Genomic DNA, 23,081 nt, shown 5'->3' with positions numbered 1-23,081 from the left:
CCATAGCATCCCTTCCCAAGACAATTTTCCAGTCTTAAGAGCTTTGGTCATACCTGTGTACATAAGATATTCCAGGACCATCCTGATCATCCTTCTTGGGCCTCAGTTCTAGGGAGCTCTTGTTTCTAAGACAGGCTGAGCCAAGTTGCACATAATATCCAGGATACTCCTTGTCTGTACCTAAGAGCTCTCAGAGATCCAAATAACTGCACAGTAACATTTTCTACTTTCTTCTTTCTTTCATTCCAAATAATTCCCCAAATCTCGTTAGCCTTGTTGAATCCCACTAAGTAATGGGCTGGCATTTTCAAGAGAACTATCCAGAACAAAACCTGAGTGAGAAGAGATAATTTAGAGCCCATCACATTGTATGTATTTTCAGTGTTGTTTCTCTCCCTCATGCATTACCCTGCAGTCAGCAACATGAATTTTTATCTGTCATTTTATCATGCCATCACTTGCTATCATGGCATTTTCCTGCCAGTCTTCCCAGTCAGTTCTAACAACTATCCTAAATAACTCAGTGCCATCATCTATCTCTTTTATTATTTTCTACCCTTTTTCTGGTCATTTAGGAATACACTGAACAACCCACATTATAGGCTCCTGTTTAACTGTACTGGTGACTTTTCTCAGTTGTGAAAGCTGTATTCCAACTTTCTTGATTGTCTAGTTATTAATCCACAAAAGCACATCCAGCCTAAGAGATTTAAGAGCTGCTTTATGAGCTACTGTTAATGGATCTAATCAAAAGCTGTTTGGCAATTGATACACAAGGTAATAACAGGATCACCTTATCTACATATTTGCTCTGGAAAACAATCAGACCTGCAAGGTGGGAATGTCCTCTGCAAAAGCTGTACTGCCTCTTCCTCTCCAAAGTCACCAGTGTGAATTCACCAGGGCAATTCTTCAGTGTGTCAGTGTGCAGAGGAAGCAGCCAGAGCTGAGAGCACTGAACTCACAGAGGCTGTTTGCAAGGAGGACACCAGCATCCAACAGGCCCAGAGCCAAGCTCAGCTCACCAGCAGCTGAGGTACAGAAGCACTAACTGCTTTCAGGATGCCAGCACACAGACCATGCCACCTTGTGTCTTTAATTCAGGGACCCCTCTTTGCTCAGCCCTGCCAGGTTTGTGCCAGCAGGGACACATCAATGACAATGGGGCCAGAAGAACCCCTGTTGTCATTCAGAGACCTCTCGTGGCCTCCCAGTACTCTGCAGAACAGGCACTCAGCAGGGAAGCTGGCCTCAGACACATGGGGACAAGATGTCACCTAGAAAAGTGACAATAATCAAGCAGGCTACAAAGAGGAACCCTGCCCTGGAGTCTGGGCAGAGCTGGGAACACACCTGATCCACCACCTCCCTGGGAGGGCACAGCAGTGCTGGGCTCTGCTCACCCCACAGCCCTGAGTGACAGGGAGTCACTCAGATGGGCTCTGCACAGGGGGACAAGGACAGACACACAGGGAGTCACTCAGATGGGCTCTGCACAGAGGGTGCACAAGGACAGACACACAGGGAGTCACTCAGATGGGCTCTGCACAGGGGGTGGACAAGGACAGACACACAGGGAGTCACTCAGATGGGCTCTGCACAGGGGGACAAGGACAGACACACAGGGAGTCACTCAGATGGGCTCTGCACAGGGGGACAAGGACAGACACACAGGGAGTCACTCAGATGGGCTCTGCACAGGGGGACAAGGACAGACACACAGGGAGTCACTCAGATGGGCTCTGCACAGGGGGACAAGGACAGACACACAGGGAGTCACTCAGATGGGCTCTGCACAGAGGGTGCACAAGGACAGACATCCTCCCTGTGCTGCTCACCAGCTCTGCCATGGCCAGTGCTTGCCCTGCTAAGCCAGAGACAGGGATTTGTTCCAGCTGAAGCTGACTGGCTGAATCCATGACACTGCAAACACCCATTTTCTGGCTCTGCTGTTGCCTTCAAAGACAGTCTCCAAAAAGAAATAAATGGAAGAAAAAAAGAGAGGCAATGTCCTTTCTAAGGGTTCTGTGACACTTCCTGGGTAAACCCAAGCTGAGTGGGGCCAGCTCCACAGCAGCCCCCTCACAGGCAATCCAAGGGGATCTCTCTGGCTCATCCAACAGCCCCCCAGGGCCAAGATGCCCCTCCCCAGCTGAGCAAGGGTGTTGGACAATACCCTTTTCTGACCCAGAGATGCAGCAACTGAGAGGCATTTAAAAAAACTTTTTATTCTATTTTTAGTCTCATGTGAAGGGTGAGACAATACAGATGTTATAATTCATGCCATCACAATTAGAAACCAACTATTTCCTAATTACAATACACTGTTAAGTATTTCCTGGCCTATCAGCTTTAGCCACACCATGCTGCAAATGCTTTAAAGCCAATCAACTAAAATTACCTCTTGTGCATTACTACAATGCATCTTTCATAGTTCAATTTCTCTAAAGTATCCAGTCTTTTTTGCAAGGCCATCCTTTGAAACTTGTTTTTATTTCCATCTCTCTCTCAACCATGTCTGTCCTATTCCATGGCACTCCTACGTCAGCATTTCTTATCTCATAGTTTGCATACAGATGCACACTGTGTGAGCCTCCTGTCAGGCTTTGAGAATTTTCTGTCCATGTATTTCCCCCACAGGGGGCTGAGCAGACCCTCTGCAGGGCACTGCCAGTGCTGGCTACTCACAGTACTCGATGCCCAGGACGATGTCTCGGAAGTAGAGCCGAGCCTGCTCCTCGCTGAAGGGCTGCTCACTGGGCACCTCCATGACAGGCCTGTTGGGGACAGGGACAGCCACTCAGTGCTCTGCACAAGGGCAGGAACACCCCTTGCTGGAAGAGTTTGCTCTCCATCACCACGTCCCAGCACTGAGGGCCAGGCTCCCCAAAGGCTCTGGGTGCTGTGACACAGGGTGGAGGTGTGCCCATTCCTCCTGGAGGTGGTGATGCTTTGGTTACTGAGCTTGGCTAGTGATGGGTTGCTTTGCATAGTCCCCGAGCCAGCATGAGCCACAGAGCTCTCATCAGCATCAGGATTAACTGCTGATGTCTGCACAAAATAAGACAAACACAGCTCACTGACAGTCCCAATGGGAGAAGAACCAAGCTGGACCTGGCCTTTGGCTTCCTGCTGAAGCTGCCCATGGCTGTGAGCACCAGCACTGCCATGAGATCCCAGTCAGCAGTGAGGACAGTGCCTGTTGCTATGCACTGATGTCCTGCCTGCTGGGGCTCAGTCCTGACACAATGTCACTGTGCAGCTGGTCTCCACCGAGGCAGAATCTAGACATGAACCACTGGCTCAAAGGTTAAATGGGAATATTTTCTGTGCTTTGTGCTAAACTGCTTTAAAAGCCAATTTAGCTGCTCAGGGTTCAGCCACCACCAGAGCTCAGCCATTCAGCTCTGAACAGCCAAGGTTACCTGGTCAGCTTCTCCTCTCCTTTCTTTTGAATGCTGCCACTGCTGAGGGATGCACAGTCTCCTCTACAAGCCTCTCTTCTGCCTGTGCCTGCTGAAAGCTGAGGGCAAAGAGGCTGTAAGAGCTAGTCAGCATCTGCTGCTCCCCCCTGGATGAATGACTGGAGCTGAGGGCCTCACTGCTCTGGGGGCTAACCCTGCCTGTGCTCAGCAGCTTGGCTTTGCATGTGGACATACATCCACTGACTGGAGCTGGATTTGACTGAGTGCTCCTGGGACACCATCCTGGCAAGCCAAACCCTGCCAGAGAACAGCCCATTGCCAAAATCAGGCTCTGAGACTGTTCCCCTCAGCACCCAGCAGCGAATCCTTTCTGCAGCATTTCCCTCTTCTCCCTGGCTGCCCATTTGATTGATGACCCTCATCTCCCATTTGTGTTTTCCTGCCACTGCCTTCCCTCCCTCTTTTATGAACATTTTTCTGTTGAAACCAGGGAGAAGTAATGTGAGAGCAGGGCTGGCAGAGCCACTAATGGAGTCTAATTGCCTCCTGCCAGAGGCAGCCAGGCTGCACTTGGATGAGCCACAGGTTCCCCAGCCTCAGCTGTTTACAGGAGCTCCCTCTCCTACAGATCAGGCATCAGCCTCATCACCAGGGAGACTGGGGAGCCTCTTGCCAGCAACCCACTGGAGCTGGCAGCTTGTTCATGGGGCCAGAGAGAAAAATAACCCCTCTGGGAATCTCCTCCATCCTGGGCACAGAAGTGATGACCTCACTGGGACTGCAGAGCTGCAGAATCAGTGCAGGCGTAGCAAAGAGCAGTGAGGAACCTCTTACCACCCTATCCTTTCTTCTACTATGCAAAAGAAATGTGCCAACAGAACAGCCTCCCATGAGAGGTTAGTGCTGAGGGCAAAGTAAGGCAGCAGGTAGCAAGTAAACCTTGATGCAACCCCTTGGATCAGAGGAAGCCACAATGTGGCTGGAACCCAGCAGAAAATTCCTATTCAAACCTTTTCTTCCAGCCACCTAATGATGAATTGTCATAGAATTTGTTTTCCACATCAAAGTCTGGCACCAGGACAGGTCCTCCCAACCCATTTCTATTCACCACATCATTCCAGGCTGTAGCAGTGCAAAGCTGGGTTTTGCCTCCCCTGCAGACAGGGTTTGCCCCACTGGACATATCAAACCTCCATTTCACATAGGAACCTGAGGATGAAGACCAAAATTTTCAACAGAAGGGGTCCCAGGAGGGCTACTTACCCTTTCCTCATGAGGTCAAACACTGCAAGAAAAGGAAATAAACCATGAATGAATGAGAAGAGCAGCCTGGGCCTATTTGTTATTCATCACCTACAAAAACACATCCATTCCCATACCTGCAAAATCAATTTATCTCCACTCATTTCTCTTCCCTCACCCATGACAAGGACACCAGAGGATGTAAAATGAAAATATTAATCTCTTCAGCTCAGACAAATATCCCCCCTCCTGGCAGCTCTGTACAGGGAGACACTGGGTGCTAATTTATCAACCACAGTGCTGCTGCTCTGGGTGTCAGCCCTGGTTGATTTGAGCCCTGTTGTACCTCCAAGGGAGGGTGTTTGGTGTGATATTTCCACTAAATTGCTGATAGCAAAGGAGATGCTGTAAGAACATGCTGCTCCATTTCTGCTGTGTCAATCAGCAGCACAGCTACAGCTTTGTCAGAGCCAAACACTCCCTGGCAGGAGCCACTGAAGAGGATTTGCTGGTGTGAGCTGAGGTTTGCAGAGCACATGAGTTTGTGTGTCTGATTAGGAGGTCGGGGAGAAGTGGTTTTGTGATCCTGCTCTGCCTTGTTCTGCAAACAGGAGAAAGATCTGCTTTTATCTAGAGTAGGAGAACTCTGTCCCCATTAATTGCATGGGGATTTCTTACACCTCCCAAAAAATCTGAGCAGATCCCCTCCCCAAAGCACTGGGGTGTGGGATCTTCTGAAGGTACAAACACACAGGGCAGCCAATTCAGGCTGAATTGGCTCATCTTGCCCTCCAGAAGCTGCAGCTTGTGGAAGCACTTCATTATTCAACCACCCTGTACCTTTGCAGGTTGCTCAGTGCCTGCTCACATCCCATCCCAGTGACACACAGCCAAGTGCTCACAGCAGTGCCTGATCCCAGCAGTCACAGGCAAGGAGCAAACACCACTTCCTCTAGGTCTGCTCTGCAGTGAGGGGCATTTTTGGGAGGAGAAAAGTGCAGTTATCATCAGCTGGGGCAGCAGCAGGAGGGTGCAAACCCACTTGAAGGAGGTTCAGCCCCGAGCAGTGCTACTCCTTCTACCAAGGGACCTGCAGAGGCAGGAGCTTGATGTGCCTGAACTTCAGGGGATGCCAGGCAGAGGAAAGGGGTGATGGAACATGGACAACAGGGACATGGCCACTGCTTGTCACTCAGGGACCAGCACAACCTCCAATAGGACCAGGAGACTCCCCACCTGTCCTGCTGCTGTTGCTGCTATTTCTGGGATGGTTCTCTTACTCCACAGATAGAGCTTGGTTTCGTTTTGGGGCTTTTTTTCCCTTCTGCAGCTTTCTATCTTATCTCTCCCCTTTACTCCATCCCGAGGAGTTCAGGCCTTCAAACAACAGCCTCAATCACCCTCCCCACCACCACTGCCATCACTTTGAGATGCTGCCAGATGCCACTGGGGCTTCAGCCCAAAGGGAAAAGTGGCTTTTCAAAGGCAAATTGCTTCATTTGCTAGGCAGAGTCCTCCTTCAGGCAGCTTCAGAAGTGTCCCATAATTATTTCATGAGGAGCAGTCTTTGAACCTGCTTCATCAGGAAACAGTTTGGGGAAGCAGAGCTGTAAAAGGGTCTGTCATCCCCTCCTCCAGCCCACCTCAGAGGGCACCTCAGGGCCTCCCAGGCCTGTCCTCAATGTTTTACCCAAATGGGAGTTAGGGATGGCTGGCACTGTCAGGGTTTGGAGGAGAGGAAGATAAAATGGGTGGAATTCCCTCACCCTCTGCATTGACACCCAGTCAGGCATGGCTTCCCCAGCAAAGGTGGGAGTGCTGCTCCCTTAGGAGGTCCCGAGGCTCACCAGGGTGGTCAGAGTCTCTGCAGAGGTCACAGGGAACACTCCCAGGCAAGAGTGGAGTGACTCTGGAGTCACTACCACTATCCACAGCCTACAGAAGTTTCATAGCAGGAGGACAAGGAAACCATCCTGTACCCTTCTCTTCCCTCCTGGCTCTGGGACTGCAGTCAGCTCTACAGAGGGGAGGGCAGAGCAGCTGTCAGGTCTTTTCAGTGTCCCCATGGCAAAGAGATGTGCACAGCTGTACTGACACAAGGTTGCCTTACCCTACTGCACGGGGCCTTTCCATCCCAGCTGCATTTACAGGCGTTTAAACTTGGCAGAAAAAAAAAACAAAAAAAAAAACCAAAAAAACAACTCTGCTGAAGTTGGCACAAGTTTCCTCCTGCAGTGACCCCAAGTCCTGGCAGGTGTCACTTGCATCACTAGGCCCAAGCCCAGATGGTTCTGTTAGCTTATGAGACTCACATACCCATGTACAAGTTGTCCTCTGCAGGATCATCAAGGACCTGGGAGATCACAGAGAAATAAGGTGAAAGAGGAAAACAGTGAAAAACAGCAGGAAAAAAGATTTTTAAGCAAGTAACACCCCCAGTATACTGTGCTAAGCTGCAGAACACAGAACAATTTAGGCTAATATTTAGAGAGTCCTGCAGAGAATTTGGAGGGGTTTTGGAGGACAGGGGTTTTGGGGGGGTTTGGAGGACAGGGTTTCATGTCTCCAGTAAAATCTGGGCTTCTGCCTGTATTTGGAGAAACAGCCTACCAATAAAGGCACTGCTTGTCCTAAACTGACCTCAGTCAGTAATGAAAATGGCACTGAAGCCTTGCACTTGTGCACCTTCCCAGGCTTGTCTGCACACAAGTTTCAGTGATCAAAGCTCACTGCTATTTCTACCAGCACAGTGAGCTGCCTTCTCCTGGGCACCAGCCCAGAGCTTAGGGTGAGAGTGCAGTTTGTCCTACACAGTCAGTAAGACTTTGCAAAGGGATCACAGCCTAAATTTCTGAACATCTCTTTTAAATCAATTCTGGCTGAAGTAGGAGCAGTTCAAGAAAAATCCTCTTGTTGCAATACAAACCAGATTTGTTTCAGCACAACTTAGGGTGGGGAAGCAGCTCACCTCTATCAGCTTAACGATATTGATGTGGTCCAGCTTCTTTAGGATGGCTATTTCCTGATAGACTCTGTCCAGGGGTGCCATGGGCTTGGGCTGCTCTCCAGAGGATGCTTTTGACCCTCTGGGAGGAGGCCGACCTGCAAGTGTGACAGCACAGTGAAGAATCCCTCATTTGGCAGCAGCCCCTGAGCACAGGATGAGCAGCCACTGGCCCCTCTGCACACCCTCCAGCTGTTCTGGAAGATCTCATCACCTTGCTCTCATCCCAAAGCTCTGCAGTCTCCCACCTGGAACTGAGCTCTCCAAGTCCCACTCAGACCAGCTGCTCCCAGATGGGTCTGGGGCATCCCATGGCCCAGCCTGCACCCAGGTGCTATCCCAGGGGTAAGGAAAGGAGGGCAACACCCTGCCTAACTTCCAGTGCCTAATTAGGCTTCATAAATGGTGAACATGGAAGAGTCACCACTTCAAAGAGACTCACAAAAACCAGAGGCAGGAATCTCATTACTGAGTGTGTTGAATTTCCCTGAGGCTGTATCTGCCCCCTCACCACCCCCTTCTAAGCAGCTCCCAGCTACATGGGCAGCTGCCACAGGAGGCCACGTTCTGCACTCCTTGCAGACCAGGTTTCTACAGAGAGATTTGGCTGAGGACAACAGGCAGACCTCTAAATGTGAGATACCCACGTGGAAATCCATACTGCTTCAAGAGCTTCTTTTTGGAGAGGACTTTCATAGCCTGGAGGAAGAAGAAAAAGCAGTGTTAAAACTGAACAAGAGCCAAAGAGCTGATTGCTGTGACCTGGAATATGCTGGGCATCAGGCACTGGCTCAGGGCTGCTGCTCACCCTAGAGAAGGGTCCTGGTCAGTGGTGGCCACACCAGACAGACACTGACCCAGGCTTTCCTGAAAACACTGCTAACCATTTGTTCCATTCATCTTTCTTTGATTTATTTTCAAATGGACAAAGAAAAAGGAGCCCAATTTCTGCATTTGGGGCAGAAGCTTGAGGGAAGAGGTGGGTCCCTCTGGCTGATGCACTGCTTTGGATGATGTTATGGCCATGCTCCAGCTCAGAGCCACTTCAAGGCTGCTTTATCTTATGTTTTGTCTTGTCAGGGGGTATAAGAAGGAAACTGAACCCAGGCAGCTGAGGAATGGGAAGGGGTCAGGGCAATTGTCCCTGCCATCCAGCTGGCATTAGCATAGTGGCAAAAGGCAGTCTGAATTTAATAAACAGTCTTTGTGCCTCCATCTGCTCTGTGCATTAATAACCTTTTGGAGGGCCACTCAAACCCCCCAAGTGGCCTAGCAGATGAATATCTAATGAGAAACCAGCTCATGGTACAATTTGCTTGGGAAAACAGTCTGTGCTTCCAGGAGCTGGGATGGTCACTCACTCCTTCCCCTAGCCTAAGGGGTTACTCCTATTAATATAGCATCCAATATGTAATTCACACTGGAGTGACTCCTACACAATCTAAGCAACCAAGGAGTCCTGCAGGACACAGTCAAACTCCCAGGAATTCCGCATCACTAACACAGAGGCAGGGTCTCTGCCCACTACCTGTTTTTAACACTCATACCAGGAACAGGTCACCAAAGCCATTCCAGTGAGCTCCTTCCCAAGCTGCTGTTCCTGGCAATGATGGCACCACGTGCCCAAACATCCCCACCTCCCATCAGTGCTCCCACTGCAGCCAGGTTCATGGCTTGCTGAAAGGATTGCTATTTTTGGTACTGATCCAGTGAAATCCTCTGGATTTGCACCCGTGTAATTGAGAAGAGACACTGTGCAGTGTTTCAATCCTGCCTGACAGCTCCAAACCAACTGTTAGAAATGATGGTGTTGAGAGACAGACTCAGAAGTGCTTATCTTTGACTTAGCACAGCTCTGTGTCCAATACAGGCAGCCAAATGACTCATGGTCTGCTGAATAAGGATCCAAGATGTGCACAACCACCTCCAAATACGGCCAGGACCAAGCCTGGAGGACTTCCTACGCTTCCCATTTTATCTCTCCATCATGAAAATTTATGAGAAAAATCAAAGGAATTGGTACATCCATTTCTCTTTCAACCATTGCCAACCTAGGGGGAGAACTCTCCTCTTGCTCCAATCCCATCTTGAGTCCTTGCTGCCTTCTGGCAAAGAGCTTCAGAAAAAGGACAAAACAGAAGATGCAATTTGCTGCTGAAAGCTCCTAAGTTTGGGAGCTTGGGGGCCTCAGCCTGAGAACTGAACTACCACCAGTAGCCATTCCCACATCAGGATAGTCCTTCCCAGGAGAAGCTGGAGGGAGCAGGAAGGCACAGAGAGGAGCAATAGCTAAGACAAGACTTGCTCTTGGGGGCAGAAATGGAGGGAACAGGAGCTACTGCTGTCACCCAAACGCCTTGAAGGACACTTGAGGGGCAGTGAGGGGTTACTGCATCGTGGGGAAGTTGACTGCAAAGCACCACTACTGCTGGAAAGAAGCACCAGGATATGCTTATGCCAGTTTTGAAGCACCAGTACCTGCTCCTGCACAAGCAGGGCTGGGTCAGAAGAGAGGACCTGTCCCACTGCGCTGACAAACTCAAAGGAGGGACAAAAGGCAAAGTTCATCATGCAACAGGCCAGAACCACTTAATTATCACAAGAGCAGAGAGGAGGGCACGTGGCTGTGAAGCCTTACTTTAATTACAGAGAGCTGGCAGGACCAGGCTTCCTCCTGAATCGTGGCTGCTGTAATGGGAGCATCTCAGGGATGCTTCAGCAAACCTCTCCTTCTGGGCTCCGTGCATGACAGAGCCAAAGACATTTGTACTCACAGGCAGAGCTAATTACCCAGATAATGCCTTTCTGATAAAGAACCAGCTCAGAGCCAAACTGAGGGATTTCCCTTTGCATAGGCAAGTGTTGCTTCAGTCTTCTCAGGAAAAGAGGGAGCCTGGAGATTTCCTCCACACATCCTCCTCCCGACTGTTCCCGCGTGGACACGGGTCTTGACATTTCCCTTTGAGAAACAGCAGGAACTGAGTGCTTTTCCCTGGTGTATGTTTATTTTCTAAGTTTACTGCACTCTTCCTATCAACCCTACAGCTGGAAGCCACAGGGAAGCTGCCTAAGGGAAAGGAGATTCCAGGCTTATGGAGAGGAGGAATGCCTGTGACACAGCAGCTTTCACAGCAGCGGGACCACAAGCTGTGGGTGATGACAAGGGCAAAAAGGCCATTAGTTTTGGGAGGGAAGGGTGACAAAATGATTGAGCCAAGTGAACTTATCACCTGTCCTTGGTGATGCTCTCACAGTGCTCAGAATGTCATTTTATTTGCTAAGGGAGAGACTTGAACTGCAAGGGCAGAAGCCTGTGCACAGTCCCTACCTACAGCTCCCAGGGGAGTGGGATGCTGCTCAAAGATCCCTACTAACCACCTAAATCCTCTGCTAGTGCATGAGGACACACTGTGGGAATGCTGAACAGACCAGAGAGTGTTTCCAGCCCTTCTTCACCTGTCCTGCCTACCAACAACATCCCTCAGACAAAGCAGCTGAGAGGGAAGCTCTGCCGGCAAAGAGGAGTGTTATTGCCTGAAAGAAAATCCTAAACCAGGCAGATATAGCTGCCATGGCCTTAAAATCCTGCTCCTGTGTTTGTCACCTTTTGTCCCACCAGCAGAATTCCATCATCAGGCCGTGCCCCATCCCCGCCGTGCCACCACAGCAGCGATACTGTCCTGGAGCTCACCTGTCCCCAGCTGCCTCCCGAGGATCCTGCTGCTACCCCGGGTGACCCAGCCCCTCAAAGCCCTCAGCTGAACAGCACAGGGTGTTAGACTAAGCCAGAGATCAGTTCCCTGCTGCCCACTGCTCTGGAGTGCAGCTGGCAGTGGTTCAGCAGCTGTTACTGAGCCAGAGGATGGGAAATGCAGGAGCTGTGCCTTCCCTTCCCGCCTGGATGGCAACCAAAGCGGGTTCTCCAGGGGCTGGAAAGTTCAAGGCTTGCTGCTGGCCACCTTCTTAGCAGCAGCCCTTTGTTCAGCCACTCCTTTCATAAACCCATAAACCTGGAAGGAATTTCTCCCCATCACTGAGACTTGGTAGGAAAGAGCCCTCCATGCAAAGATCATTAGGTACAAACAGAGGCAGAGAGCACAATCACACAAATCTTGTTTCTTAGGAAACAAGAGTAAAAAAGAAGGATGAAAAAAAGAAAAATCCACTCACAACCTAAATGCTGTTGCCTTATTCCAGCAGTAGCATAACAAATGCCCATCATAACCACTTTTCTTTGCAAGCTGATTTAGAGATTGAAAATAGGAGGAAGACATGACCTGAGGCTTCAAAGAATCAAATTCCATCAGCACAATGATTCCAGTCTAGATCTCTGCTTGGACACATTTGCCTTTGCTTTTTATTTGCTGCTTTTTCACAGAACTTGGCCTTTGATTTTTCCCTTAGTCATCGTCAAAGCATCTCCTTCAAACTGAGACACTGAAACCTTTCCAGTGTAAAGGGTTCCTTGGCAGAGCCCCACAGAAGCTGCTGTAACAGCTTCATGTGCCCCAGGAGCAGCAGGATCCTCTGCTCTGGCAGCCAGCTCTGCTTTCCAGTGGGGTCTGCTCCTTGGAGGGAGCACTGGCTCACATACCTGGTGCAGAAATTCCAGTTTCCATGGTCTAACACATTCCCTGCATCCAGTGATGTGAGCCAGGAACTTCAGAGCCCTCCCAGGCACTGTGGTGCTCACAGCAACCAAGGGCAAAGCTCTTAGAAGCACTCCCTCATCTTTAATGGAAGGTAAAAAACCCACAAAGTAAACACAACCCATCTACATTTTTTCCCAAATGAGGTGGTTGAATTTTTTTCTTGAGAGTTTTTCCTAATTCTAGGCCAGCTCCGAAACTCATTAAAGCAGCAGCAATCTTTCCTTTGGCTTTGACAGGAGCTATATTCAGTCCTTGCTCCCTATAAACTCTGCCTTTTTGAAGGGACCTAGCAGAGGGTCCCACACCTCAGCAAGAATCAGGAGCCACACTGAATTATACCCCTAAATAATTTTTTTCTTATTTCTTTACAATTTTGGTCCTTATTATTGCAGCACACTAGCTTAAAGACAGTAAAGAAGGCAGCAACACCCTGGCCTCATGCTGAACCACTGCAAATGAAAATCAGTTATAGAAGCAGAATATCATAGAATGACTTGGGATGGAAGGGACCTTAAAGATCATCAGTTCCATCTCCCTGCCATGGGCAAGGACACCTTCCACTAGACCAGAGTGCTCCAAGCCCCATCCAACCTGACCTTGCTCACTAAAGGCCAGCAAGGGCTGATTTCCTCCAATTACTTCTTACTGCTTTTCACCACTGAGACACCATCTAGAGCTAAATCTGGGGGAAAACAAACACACAGAAAAGGCCATTCCCAACTATTAGAATCCCAATTGCTTCTATTAACTGCTGGTAAGAGTCATTAGGTACCCCCGGGGTGCACTGCTGAGGAACAGAGAAGGGAAGGACAAGCAGGGCAGGATGGAAGCTGTCTCAGCTCTGGGAGAGCTCCAGGGTCAGGCACACCAGGCAGGTGGAGAGCTAAGCAGCCATAGCCAGTTGTACAATCGACTGTTTCTCTGAAGATTTGAAAAGTCTGCCAGCTCCTGAGCTGGCTGAATGTTTAGGAAAGGCAGAGGTGCCTCTACCATGGCTTGCCCTCCAGAAAACAAGCACAGGTGGCTGGGAGGATGAGGGTGCCAGGCATGTGGCTGCACTGGGGAAGGGGACAGCTCCCCCTGCCCTGCCAAGAGGGCAACAAGGACATGGGACCAGAGTTCAGAGAGGCCCATCCCTCCATGCACCTCCCAGGATCACCTTCCCAGCCCAGGATCCAGCTCAACCCCAAAAGGAGGGTGGGGTGAGGCAAAGGGCACGTCCCTGCAGGGCTGGCACTAAGGGGGTCTTTGTGCCCTGCCCGCCCTCAGGTGAGGCTCAAACAGCCCCAGGCACGGTGCCCCTCCCGGGCTGCAGCACCTCTGAAGTGTTTGCTTAGATTAGAAACCAAGATTAAGTGGGGATTAACTAACACACACCAGGCTAACCTGCACACAGGCTTTCACTTTTGGTTTCGATGTGACCAGCTAAATCTACATCCACGGGGTTAATCTGCATCCAAAACAGGGACAGGAATGCAGCAGGCAATGCCACCCTAAACCCAGCTCTCCCCTGCTGAGCTGTAACAGGTGCCCTGCCCACCACAGGGCACCTCAATGGCATTTCCTGAACAAAAGGGCAGTGCAAAATGTAAGGATTACAATTTTCAAAGGAAAAGTATTTTCAGCTGGAAATAAACATGATTTATGGATGTGATGCATTCTCACTCTGTGCTACTGGTGCTGGTGGGACAGATGGATGAGGGAAGCCAGGGCTGGCACCATCACTCTCTGAAGAACAAACCATCCTGCTGCAGGGCATGGCAGGGAGGATTTGGAGGGCAGCAGAGAAAAGAGCCACTGGAAAAAGCTTTGGTGCAGCTATGAATCAGCTTGGAAAGGATGGGAGATGGAAAGAATTGTGGTTCCTTTCCTTCGCCAGCTCCAGGGCACCTTGTCCAGATTTTTGTCTCATCTCTTCCATCCTTCATTTCAAGACATTCCTGCTGCAGTTCCATGCCTGCTGGAAGCACAGCAAGGCTAAGGAATACCCACAGGCACACAATTCCCACCTGACCATTTCAACCTGGTGTGTCACTTGTAATAAAGAGTCAGGGAGGAAAAACTACCTGGGGAGCAGCAGGGAATGAGCATGCTTTATGTTCCACAACACATTCTCATCCCCCTTTGTCCCAAGGGCAGCAGGGACAAGCAGCAGCACATGAGACTGCCTGGCTGCTCTGATGGGCCCATTTTCATCCACATGCAGGAGCAACAGCAGGGCACTCTCACCAAATGCAGTGTGGAGCAGCAGGGCTGTGTTGGGTTGAGGTTAAACAGCCCTGCAACCACACAGCTCTGCTCAGCAGATTCCTGCCCTGGGATCCATCACAAACTGCTGGAAGCTCTTTCCAGAAGCCTCCAGGCACAGCCACACATAGCAAGGAAGTTTTCCTTCCTTCCAGCTCCTGCTCTCAGCCTGAACAAAACAAGCCACAGGGCAAGCCCAGGGACATGAGCACATTTGCAGGCAGATTTCAGGAATTCCAGCTGGGATGGTTCAGATTCAGCTCCCTCTGAAAGGGGAGGCCCAGAGCAGGAGCCTTCAGCATAAGCAGCCTTTTGGAATATGAAACTCTCCAACTCTGGCTTCATTAAACCCCAAGATTTGCCTTCAGCCTTGCACCTTACACCTCATGCCCTGACAGTGAGCCTGGTTCAGTGTCCCCCGGGCATCCCCCACGGGGGTGAGATGCAGGGAGCCTGGCACTGCCCAGCCACACCACACTGCTCTGCATTTTCCTGAGAAACACCCCCTTTTCCTTACAAAACACTCCTGCTCCTTCCAGGCCAGGCTTCCAATGCACAGCAGGTGCTGAATACCACCACCCACACGCCTCTAATTTCAGGTGACCTGCTTCATAGCTAGAAGATGCCAAGGCAGATCAGCAGCATGCTTCTGCAGCCTGCCTGTTACGCAAGGCACCCAGCGGTCCCGCCCGCGCAGCGCTCCGTGCCCAGCGGGAGCCTCAGCTCCTGCAAGCCACCCAAATCACAAGGGCACCTGCTGAAAGCAGCCAGGTAGAGAGCAGCCAGTCCCAGGGGAACAGCAGCAGCCAAGAGGAGCAGAGCAGAGGCACACTTACGTAATACTTGTCATCGTTCTCGTTGTAGGCCAGTTTTACCACGCCGTAGGAACCCTAAAAATAAACAGGAATTGCACGGTCAGTTCAGCACCTTCACCTTGTCCTCTTGCTGTTCGAGGCTGGTGGACCACAGCTGGGAAAAAAACAACCCCCAAGGCCCCAGGCCATGCTGACCCCTGAGCAGTCTGCAGGTGGTGTGACCCTACAGCAAAGCTGGATGTTTTGGCAGCTCTGTTGGAGCCACTGGAGGATTATCCATGTCTGGAGGAGTTGAGTACTAGCCCACCACCTCCTGCCCTGAGCCAAAGCCACCCTGTCTGTCTGAACTCAGATGGGTGGGGAGCAGAGAGAAAAATTTTTAATCAGATTCCTTTCAGGTGCAAATTTAGAAATTCTGCATGAACACCTTTCCTGTTCCACCAACCACTTGCTGCCCAGGCAGATGCAGACCTGGACTGCTGCTGTACCCACAGCTCCAGGGACAGCCTGAAGCCAAGCTCCATCCAAACTGCTGGTTTTTTTCAGAATAAACACTCATTTTATGCAAGTAAGACATGATCAGGTATTTATCCCTGTTGAATAAATGAGTGGGATGAACACCAGAGCCTTCAAAATATTTCTGTTGACTTCACTGAGAGCTGAAATAAGGTTCTGGTCTCTGAGGAGACTAAAAAGCTATCTGGCTGATCCAGAAGCACAGCAGACCCTCTACCAACTTCACAGTGCCCACGTGCTTGCTGTGACCCACAGGGAAGGAAAGAGGCAGGGACAAATCCACCTGAGAGGTTTCACACTCTCCTTAGATCGTACAAAAGTCATCAGTGGGTCTGAAGCTGTCTGTGAGTTTGGGATGGCACCTGCTGGGTGGTACCTGCAGCCTTACTCCCCCCTGCCAGCAGCCAAATGCACAGCCCATGGCACAGATGGTGGGGGTGCCATCCCACAGCCTGGGGCCTCTCATTTTGGAGGCATTTGGGTTGATTAAACTGCTAGTGAAGGTCTCTGCAGCTCAGGGGGCAGCCTCCCCTGGCTGCAGTGTTCCAGCTGCAGAGGCAGACACAGCTTCCAGACAGCACCACTGCTTGTTGAGCCATCTGCAACGGTGGCACAGGGCCAGATGTGCAGGTGTCTGAGCTGCTCACCAGCCCAGACCTCTAAATAACTTTACAGGAATCTCTTTTGAATCATTCTGCAGCTTTTAAATATGCACTAGAATTAAACAAACATTTCATGTGACATAAAAACTTTAACTAGTCCTGATGGGGACCAAACACCTGCCCTGAATATCTTTTTGGGTTATTTTTTCCTTGTTGTGTTGTATTAATGTATCAAAGGCTCTTAGTATTACATTTGGCAAGCAAACACCCCTGAAAGGGAGCCAGCTTAACCACCTTCTGAAGGAGGAAAAATAAATCTAGATTTCAAAGGAAGTAACTCCACTGTGACCTTGAACAAAACTTGCTCAAACTAATATGGAAAAAACTCTCAAAAACAATAAAAAAAACCAAACACAGCTTGCAAGAAGCCTTGGCCAGTGATGTCACTTAGGCTGGCACAACCTTTCCAGCCCTATTCAGATGTGTGACACAGGCTGGTGTGACCAGCATGAGCCTCAGTACCTACCTTGCCTATTTCACTCTGCAGCTTGTACTGGTTTAATTGCACACAGTCCTGCAGATCAAAGGGAGAATATAATTAGAGTATTGGTAAAGGAAATGACTGAGTTTGAATCAGGTTCAAATAGCAGCAGAGTGCTAAATAATTAAAGACTTAATCTCACTTAAACTGGTGTATGTTACACTATAAGCACTGCTTTTTTTACTTTTTTTTTTTTTTTTTTGACAATCCAAGACAAAACAATTATGGGCTGAATTCTGATTCTGATTGTGCTGGTGTAAAACCACCCCAATCCCCCAGCATTGCCCTAGGTTGAGCCCAGCAGCCCCTGGCCTGTTTACATTAACCCTCTCTACTGGACTGTGCTCAGCACCAGGCAGGAAAATCCCTGTCACAGCTTTCCTGGGTTTTCACAGCCTGGCAATTCCCAGGATCCTCCCCAGGGTCACAGCACGAGCCTGTGCCCTTCACAACAGCAGCCTGGCAAACACAGGGCCACCCTGGCTGTGCCTGCAGCAGAGGAACCCTCGCCTGGATCGTGGGCTGCTCCTCCAGGAGAGCACACACAGCCAAGCTCCTTTGCTGTGCAACACAAACAGGGGATTCCCTTCAGCTGACACATGTTTGCTAAAATAAATCACCCCAGAGCAGATCTGATGTCTGCTGCTGAAGAATCCAGCCCTGAAACCCCACAGGATGGGGATGTGGTGATGAGGTGCTGAGCTCCTCCTCAGACCAGGGGTGGCAAAAGGGGGAAAACAAGGTGGAACGGAAGATCCATGCAGCCACCTGGTGTTAAACCCACCCTTCCTCTGGAGCTGTACACCTTGCTGCAGAGCCAAGCTCAAGCAGAGCCTGCTGGCATCTCTGCAGTGCTGGCACCAGGCAGAGTGGGCTGCAGTGGAGTTTGCCTTGGTCCTCCCTGAACACAGCCCTGAGCTGCATTGCAGGGCAGGGAAGAGCCCCCACCTTGGTGGGGTGAGGACAAGGAGGAGTTACCAGCCCCAGGACACGGTGTGGGCTGAGCCTTAGAAGGGTTGCACTTCCCAAGCCAGCATTTTTTAACATTTCTTCCCAAGACTGCCAAGCACTAAAGCAGGCTGGAAATTCACAGCCAGCCTCTGCACTTCTTTGGGAACAAAGCTGATATAAAACATGCAGACAGGTAGATTAGCCTTCCCATAAACCTCAAAATAGCCCTGCCATCTACAGAAGCAGCACCACAACATAAAAGCAGTGACAGATGCCTTCTGACCATTTTTAACAACAGGGGTCTGAGACCCCCTGCCCCAGGCAGCATTCCCACCAACAGCAACACTCCTCTGCCTCTCAGGGCCCAGCACAGGTGTGGGAGATGATAATTTTGACTCTTCTCCATCACCAACCAGAAAACATTCCTAATGCTCCTAACTCAAGAGATCATCACAATAAAAGGAATAGGGGACTGATGACTCTTAAAGCCTACAAGCCATGGCTTGTCAGGAATACAAGGAATGGTTTAAATCTTGATCTTGTTGCCAGGGAAGGAAGTTTTTTCCACCTCCCTGACAGGGAAGAGCAGCCAACTGTGAGTAATGGGGCCATAGAAGTGTATTAACTGCTGCTAGCAGAGCACATATCTTTCCAAAGGTAAAAACCAATCCATCAGAACCAGGAGGTAAAAACCAATCCATCAGAACTAGGAGCACCAAGAGAGGAGAAAGCATGACCCAGCAAAAGCCAAGATGCAAGGCATGAGGGGCCTGAAGGGATGTCCTTCCCCAAAGGAGGGGGCAGCATGCAGGAACTCAGGGTATAGACACAAGGAGGACAAATTCCCCTGCAAACCCTGTGCCACCAGATTCACTTCCCAGTGTGAGGCTGTGCTTTGTATTGTGGTGACTTTCACAAATTCAGCAGGAATGCTTTTCTGATGATGTCTCCTGTCCTCTGTGCTCAGCTTTGTATCCCTTGCCTGGTCCTGTGAAAACTGCAGTGCTGCAGAGGGAGAAACACCCACTGGAGCAGCTGGGACAGGCAGGAAAAGTGACCATTCCTCCAAGAAAGCCTCCAACCACCTCAAATCTCCTGCTCTTCAAACCAGGTCTTGCTAGGAGGCCTCCTCCCTGAGCAGGGATCACTTGCAGGAGCAGATACAGCCTTTCACACACAGCCATCAACTCTTTGCTCTGCACTTTCAAGCCAAGTGGCATCTCTAAAGCACCAAGAGCTGCTTCTTCTTGCTCCCAGACTGCCAAGGAAGCCATGGTGGCATCTTTCCTCTCTTTCCAGAAGGAGCAGAGCCCTTTGTGCAGGATGCAGTCCGCCCATCCATCCACCCACCCACCCATCCACCCACCCACCCACCCACCCACCCATCCATCCATCCATCCATCCATCCATCCATCCATCCATCCATCCATCCATCCATCCATCCATCCATCCACCCATCCACCCAGGCAAACCTCCCCACAAAGCAGGAGGAGGGACTGTGCCTTATCCCTGTGTCCAGGCCACCAATTCCTTTGACCTTCTATCACCCCCTCTTACCTCTGGCCAGAAATCACCATTCTTATCCCCACCAGACCGATCACCTGAAACATCTCCCTGGTGCTTCACGGCTGCTAGATGGAGCTTGTGACACCAGAAGCCCCATTTTTTGGGGACAGTTTTTTGAAAGGGGTGGATAAACACTGGCAGGGAACACCCAGAAAGTTCCAAAGGAAAGGCAATGACCAGATGTGAGCTCACACACTGTCACCACCTGGCCCACACTCCCAGTGCTCTCCACTCAGGTAATTCCTGGTGGGAAGCACCAACACTTCAGCTTCTGCAGTGCTTCCAGCACTTGAGCTGAACACAGCAGAAATCAAACCATATTATAGGTGCTCTCTATGTTCTTTCCTCTTGCTGAAAAGACCATAATTCAGTGCTGAAGCGACTCCTGCCACGTGTTGCTGCAGGCTGGAAGGCTTATTCTGTTATTTGGTTCTCCCACAGGAAGTGGGATAATTGTCCTATTCCTTTATCAGAGAAAAACACCTATCTCTGGGCCAAGTGTTTCTTTAAGATAACACTGTACAATTCTCTTGATTTCATCACCCTGATTTATTTGCAACTGCTGATAAATACAAATACAGCAGAACCTTAATGAGATCCTTTAATGAAAAATTGTCACCAAATTAGACTGAGCCAGTCCAAGTGTGCAATAATTGTTTCACCTTAAAAAACAAGATGCCCTCTGTGTTAACAAGTCCAAGGTATTAGTCAAGAGAGGAAGGGAAGGGGAAATCAGTGCCACAGAAAACAAAAATTGGTCAGAAATAATGAAGTACAGTGCAGTCCAGGCCCAGTTCCAGAAATCCACTGTGACCACCACTGGGTGACAGAAATCCTGAGAAACTGAGAATTGAGCCTCGGCTGCCCCAGGGGAGATGCATGGAATGGAAGGGAGAACCAGAGCTGATTTCCAAAATGAGACCTTCTGAAAACAGACTGCCTACATACATATAATGGAGAATACATATATAATGGAGAATTTTGTCCCTTAAACAAAGCCAAATTCCCCAATCTGAAAAGAATTTTCAGCAATTCAGAGATACACCTTAAAGAGAAGCATGGAAGAAAAATGAGGAAACACTGGCTTAAACTCATCCTGCCTAGAAGGGGAAGTAAAGGCAGTTCTGAAAACAGGCAAAAATGAAAATAAAAGCCAGAAAATGGGTATTGAGGGCAGCAATGAATTCAAATTAGAAAGTTGTTCAGGGACAGAGAAGGATGGACAGGAAGCCCAGACCTCCTGGTGGTAAGAAAATAAACAGATTTTGAAACAACATCCAAAAAGAAGGGCAAAAAGAAAGCCCAGCCCTGCTGCACTGCCCTGGCCATGGCTGGGCAGAGAGCTCAGCACTGGGGCTCACCCACCTGAGACCCCAGAGCTGATGCAGGAGCCTGGGACTCATGGGACCAAGGCAGACCCTTCCAGCCCCCCTCCAGATGCAGCTTTTTCTCCTCCTCTCCAACCTTACCGTTAGACAAGCTGGAAAAGCAACTTTAAATAAAGGTTAATTCATCCAAGGAAAAGAAATTAGCAATGTGAGGGAGTCTTCTTTGAAGAAATGTTTTCCAAGTATCTTTAATCTTTTCAAGAGCTCTGGTTTGAACATCGCAGTAAGGCCTCGAGAAGAAATTCATCTGGGGAATTTGTAGGGCTGGAAGGGGAAGCTCTCAGCCCATGCTGAGTAGGAGATCAGTTCCTGCCTCTGCCCTGGCCCCACCTGAGTTCACCTTTGTGCACAGCAAGGAAATCACTTTATGAAGAAAACCAGGCAGGTCCCAGGCCCTGGAGGAGTGTGAGACCTGGCTCAGCCGAGCACCAAGGCACTGCCTCTCAGCTCTTGGCACCAGCTGCTTCAAACCAGCTGGCCAAACAAGCAGGGAGCTCTGATAAAGATGAGAAAGAACAAGGAAAGAATGGACAAAGAAGTGATTTATTTTCTGTGCCTCTGGAGTAAGCCATGGACAATCTAGCATAGGAAAATTCCCTTTGTCAGCTCGTTCTCCTCCCTGCATCTGCAGGCCAGGAGCATCTCCAGGGAGGGAGCAGGCACTGGGCCCACTCATCCTCTCCACTCCTGCTGGAGCACACACAGCTGCAGCTGATTGCCATGACTGCAGGGACACCTGCAACAGTCCCCTGCTGATCCCAGAGGGTGGAGAGAACGTAGACACCAGGGCAGGAGGGCCTGGGGTTCAGGGGGAAGAAGGGAACACGTGAAAGGGAAAGGAAATTTAACTGGAAGAGACTGGAGAAGAGACTGTATAAAGCAATCAACTGTGCTGGCAGGTCTGGGGAGAAAACCTGAATAAAAGACATATTTTATTCTTCTCCTAGCCACTCTTCAAGTAAGATTTTCTTGGCTAACTCGAAAGTTGCTTTAAAACAGCAGAATTAAAAACAAAATCCAAACCCAAACCAAACCCACCAGCACTGCATTTTCAAATGCCTCATTCCAACACGCAGCACCTCTCCCCTTTCACAGATCCAAGACCTGCTGTTATAGATGGGACAAGCTCTGTCAGTCAACACAGGGACAAGATTTCAGAGAGTCTTTCCCTGGTACATACAAACACCAAGGCATCATCTGGGCAGCAAAGCAGAAGCTGCTTTTAGCAGTCTCTGGAAAATCCTCTCCTCTTGCCTTGCAGCCAGCACAGAGCAGGAGCCAGGAATGTCACATCAATAGAGGTAAAGTGGGCCTAAACTCTGGGGCTTGTGCCTCAGCTCTGCAGCTTTATGTACCCTTAATAGCTTCAGCTTAATCACTTCTGTGCCACAGCTGAGGGCAAAGCATTCTCTTGTCAGAGCAAAGCACTGATAGGCAGCAAGGCAGCAGAAATCCCATCAGGTACTCCTGTCAGGGAAGGCATCACTGAGGGAACCTTCCATGGATAATCTAAGAAAGGAGGGGAACAAACAGGGAGCTTTTAGAATTACAGATCAATTTTTGATAGAGAAATGACAGAACACAGTAACACTGTTGGGAGAGCAGAACATGTTACTTCTCTCGCAGAGCTAAAACTGCAGACCCAGATTTGTCAGCAGTGGCTGCAGGACACCAGCAGCTGCCAACTCTTTGTCCAAGGGCAGTTGGCTAATTGGTGTCTCTTGGAATAGCCTTTGTGCAAGACAACCAGCCCCAGCCCTGCTGCAGCCCTGCCAGCCCAGGAGCTACCACCTGCCTAAATAACAAATCCAAAAGCAGTGCTCAGAAGGCAGGTGTCTGTGGAATGGTCCCAGAGACAGGACAACCCCAATTCACTGCTTGCTGCTGCCACTTGATAAATCCTCCCTCAGCTTCAGCTCTTGTACCTCTTGATCCCTGACCAGAAGTTTTCCTCCCAGCCTGGGAACAAATATTAAACCAGCATTAAAAAGCTCAGTAGTATCTCTCTAAGAGAAAACAATGTTCTTCCATAATTCATCAGTGAAAGCGGAGCATTCAGCTCTGCTGTATCCCCACACTGTCTCTGCATAGCACATCTCTCCATTATTTCTCCAGATCAGTCCAGGATACAG

The 23,081-nt window shown here is 49.8% G+C and overlaps 1 protein-coding gene across 2 annotated transcripts in view; it reads right to left on the bottom strand.

Annotated features, from left to right (window-relative positions):
• The window catches only part of CAMKK1 (calcium/calmodulin dependent protein kinase kinase 1), a 97,526-nt gene that overhangs the window by 30,468 nt on the left and 43,977 nt on the right, over positions 1-23,081 (bottom strand). For both annotated transcript variants that reach the window (XM_053961439.1, XM_053961438.1), the window contains exons 3-9: positions 17,030-17,077; positions 15,407-15,460; positions 8,319-8,370; positions 7,636-7,769; positions 6,984-7,020; positions 4,689-4,710; positions 2,689-2,777 (exon numbers count right to left, since the gene is read on the bottom strand). In XM_053961439.1, coding sequence (XP_053817414.1) covers positions 2,689-2,777; positions 4,689-4,710; positions 6,984-7,020; positions 7,636-7,769; positions 8,319-8,370; positions 15,407-15,460; positions 17,030-17,077 — 436 coding nt within the window. The remainder of the gene's footprint in view (positions 1-2,688; positions 2,778-4,688; positions 4,711-6,983; positions 7,021-7,635; positions 7,770-8,318; positions 8,371-15,406; positions 15,461-17,029; positions 17,078-23,081) is intronic.

This window comes from Vidua chalybeata, chromosome 20 (assembly GCF_026979565.1).
Source record: "Vidua chalybeata isolate OUT-0048 chromosome 20, bVidCha1 merged haplotype, whole genome shotgun sequence".
NCBI lineage: Eukaryota > Metazoa > Chordata > Aves > Passeriformes > Viduidae > Vidua > Vidua chalybeata.
This window is presented reverse-complemented; position numbering and strand designations above follow the sequence as displayed.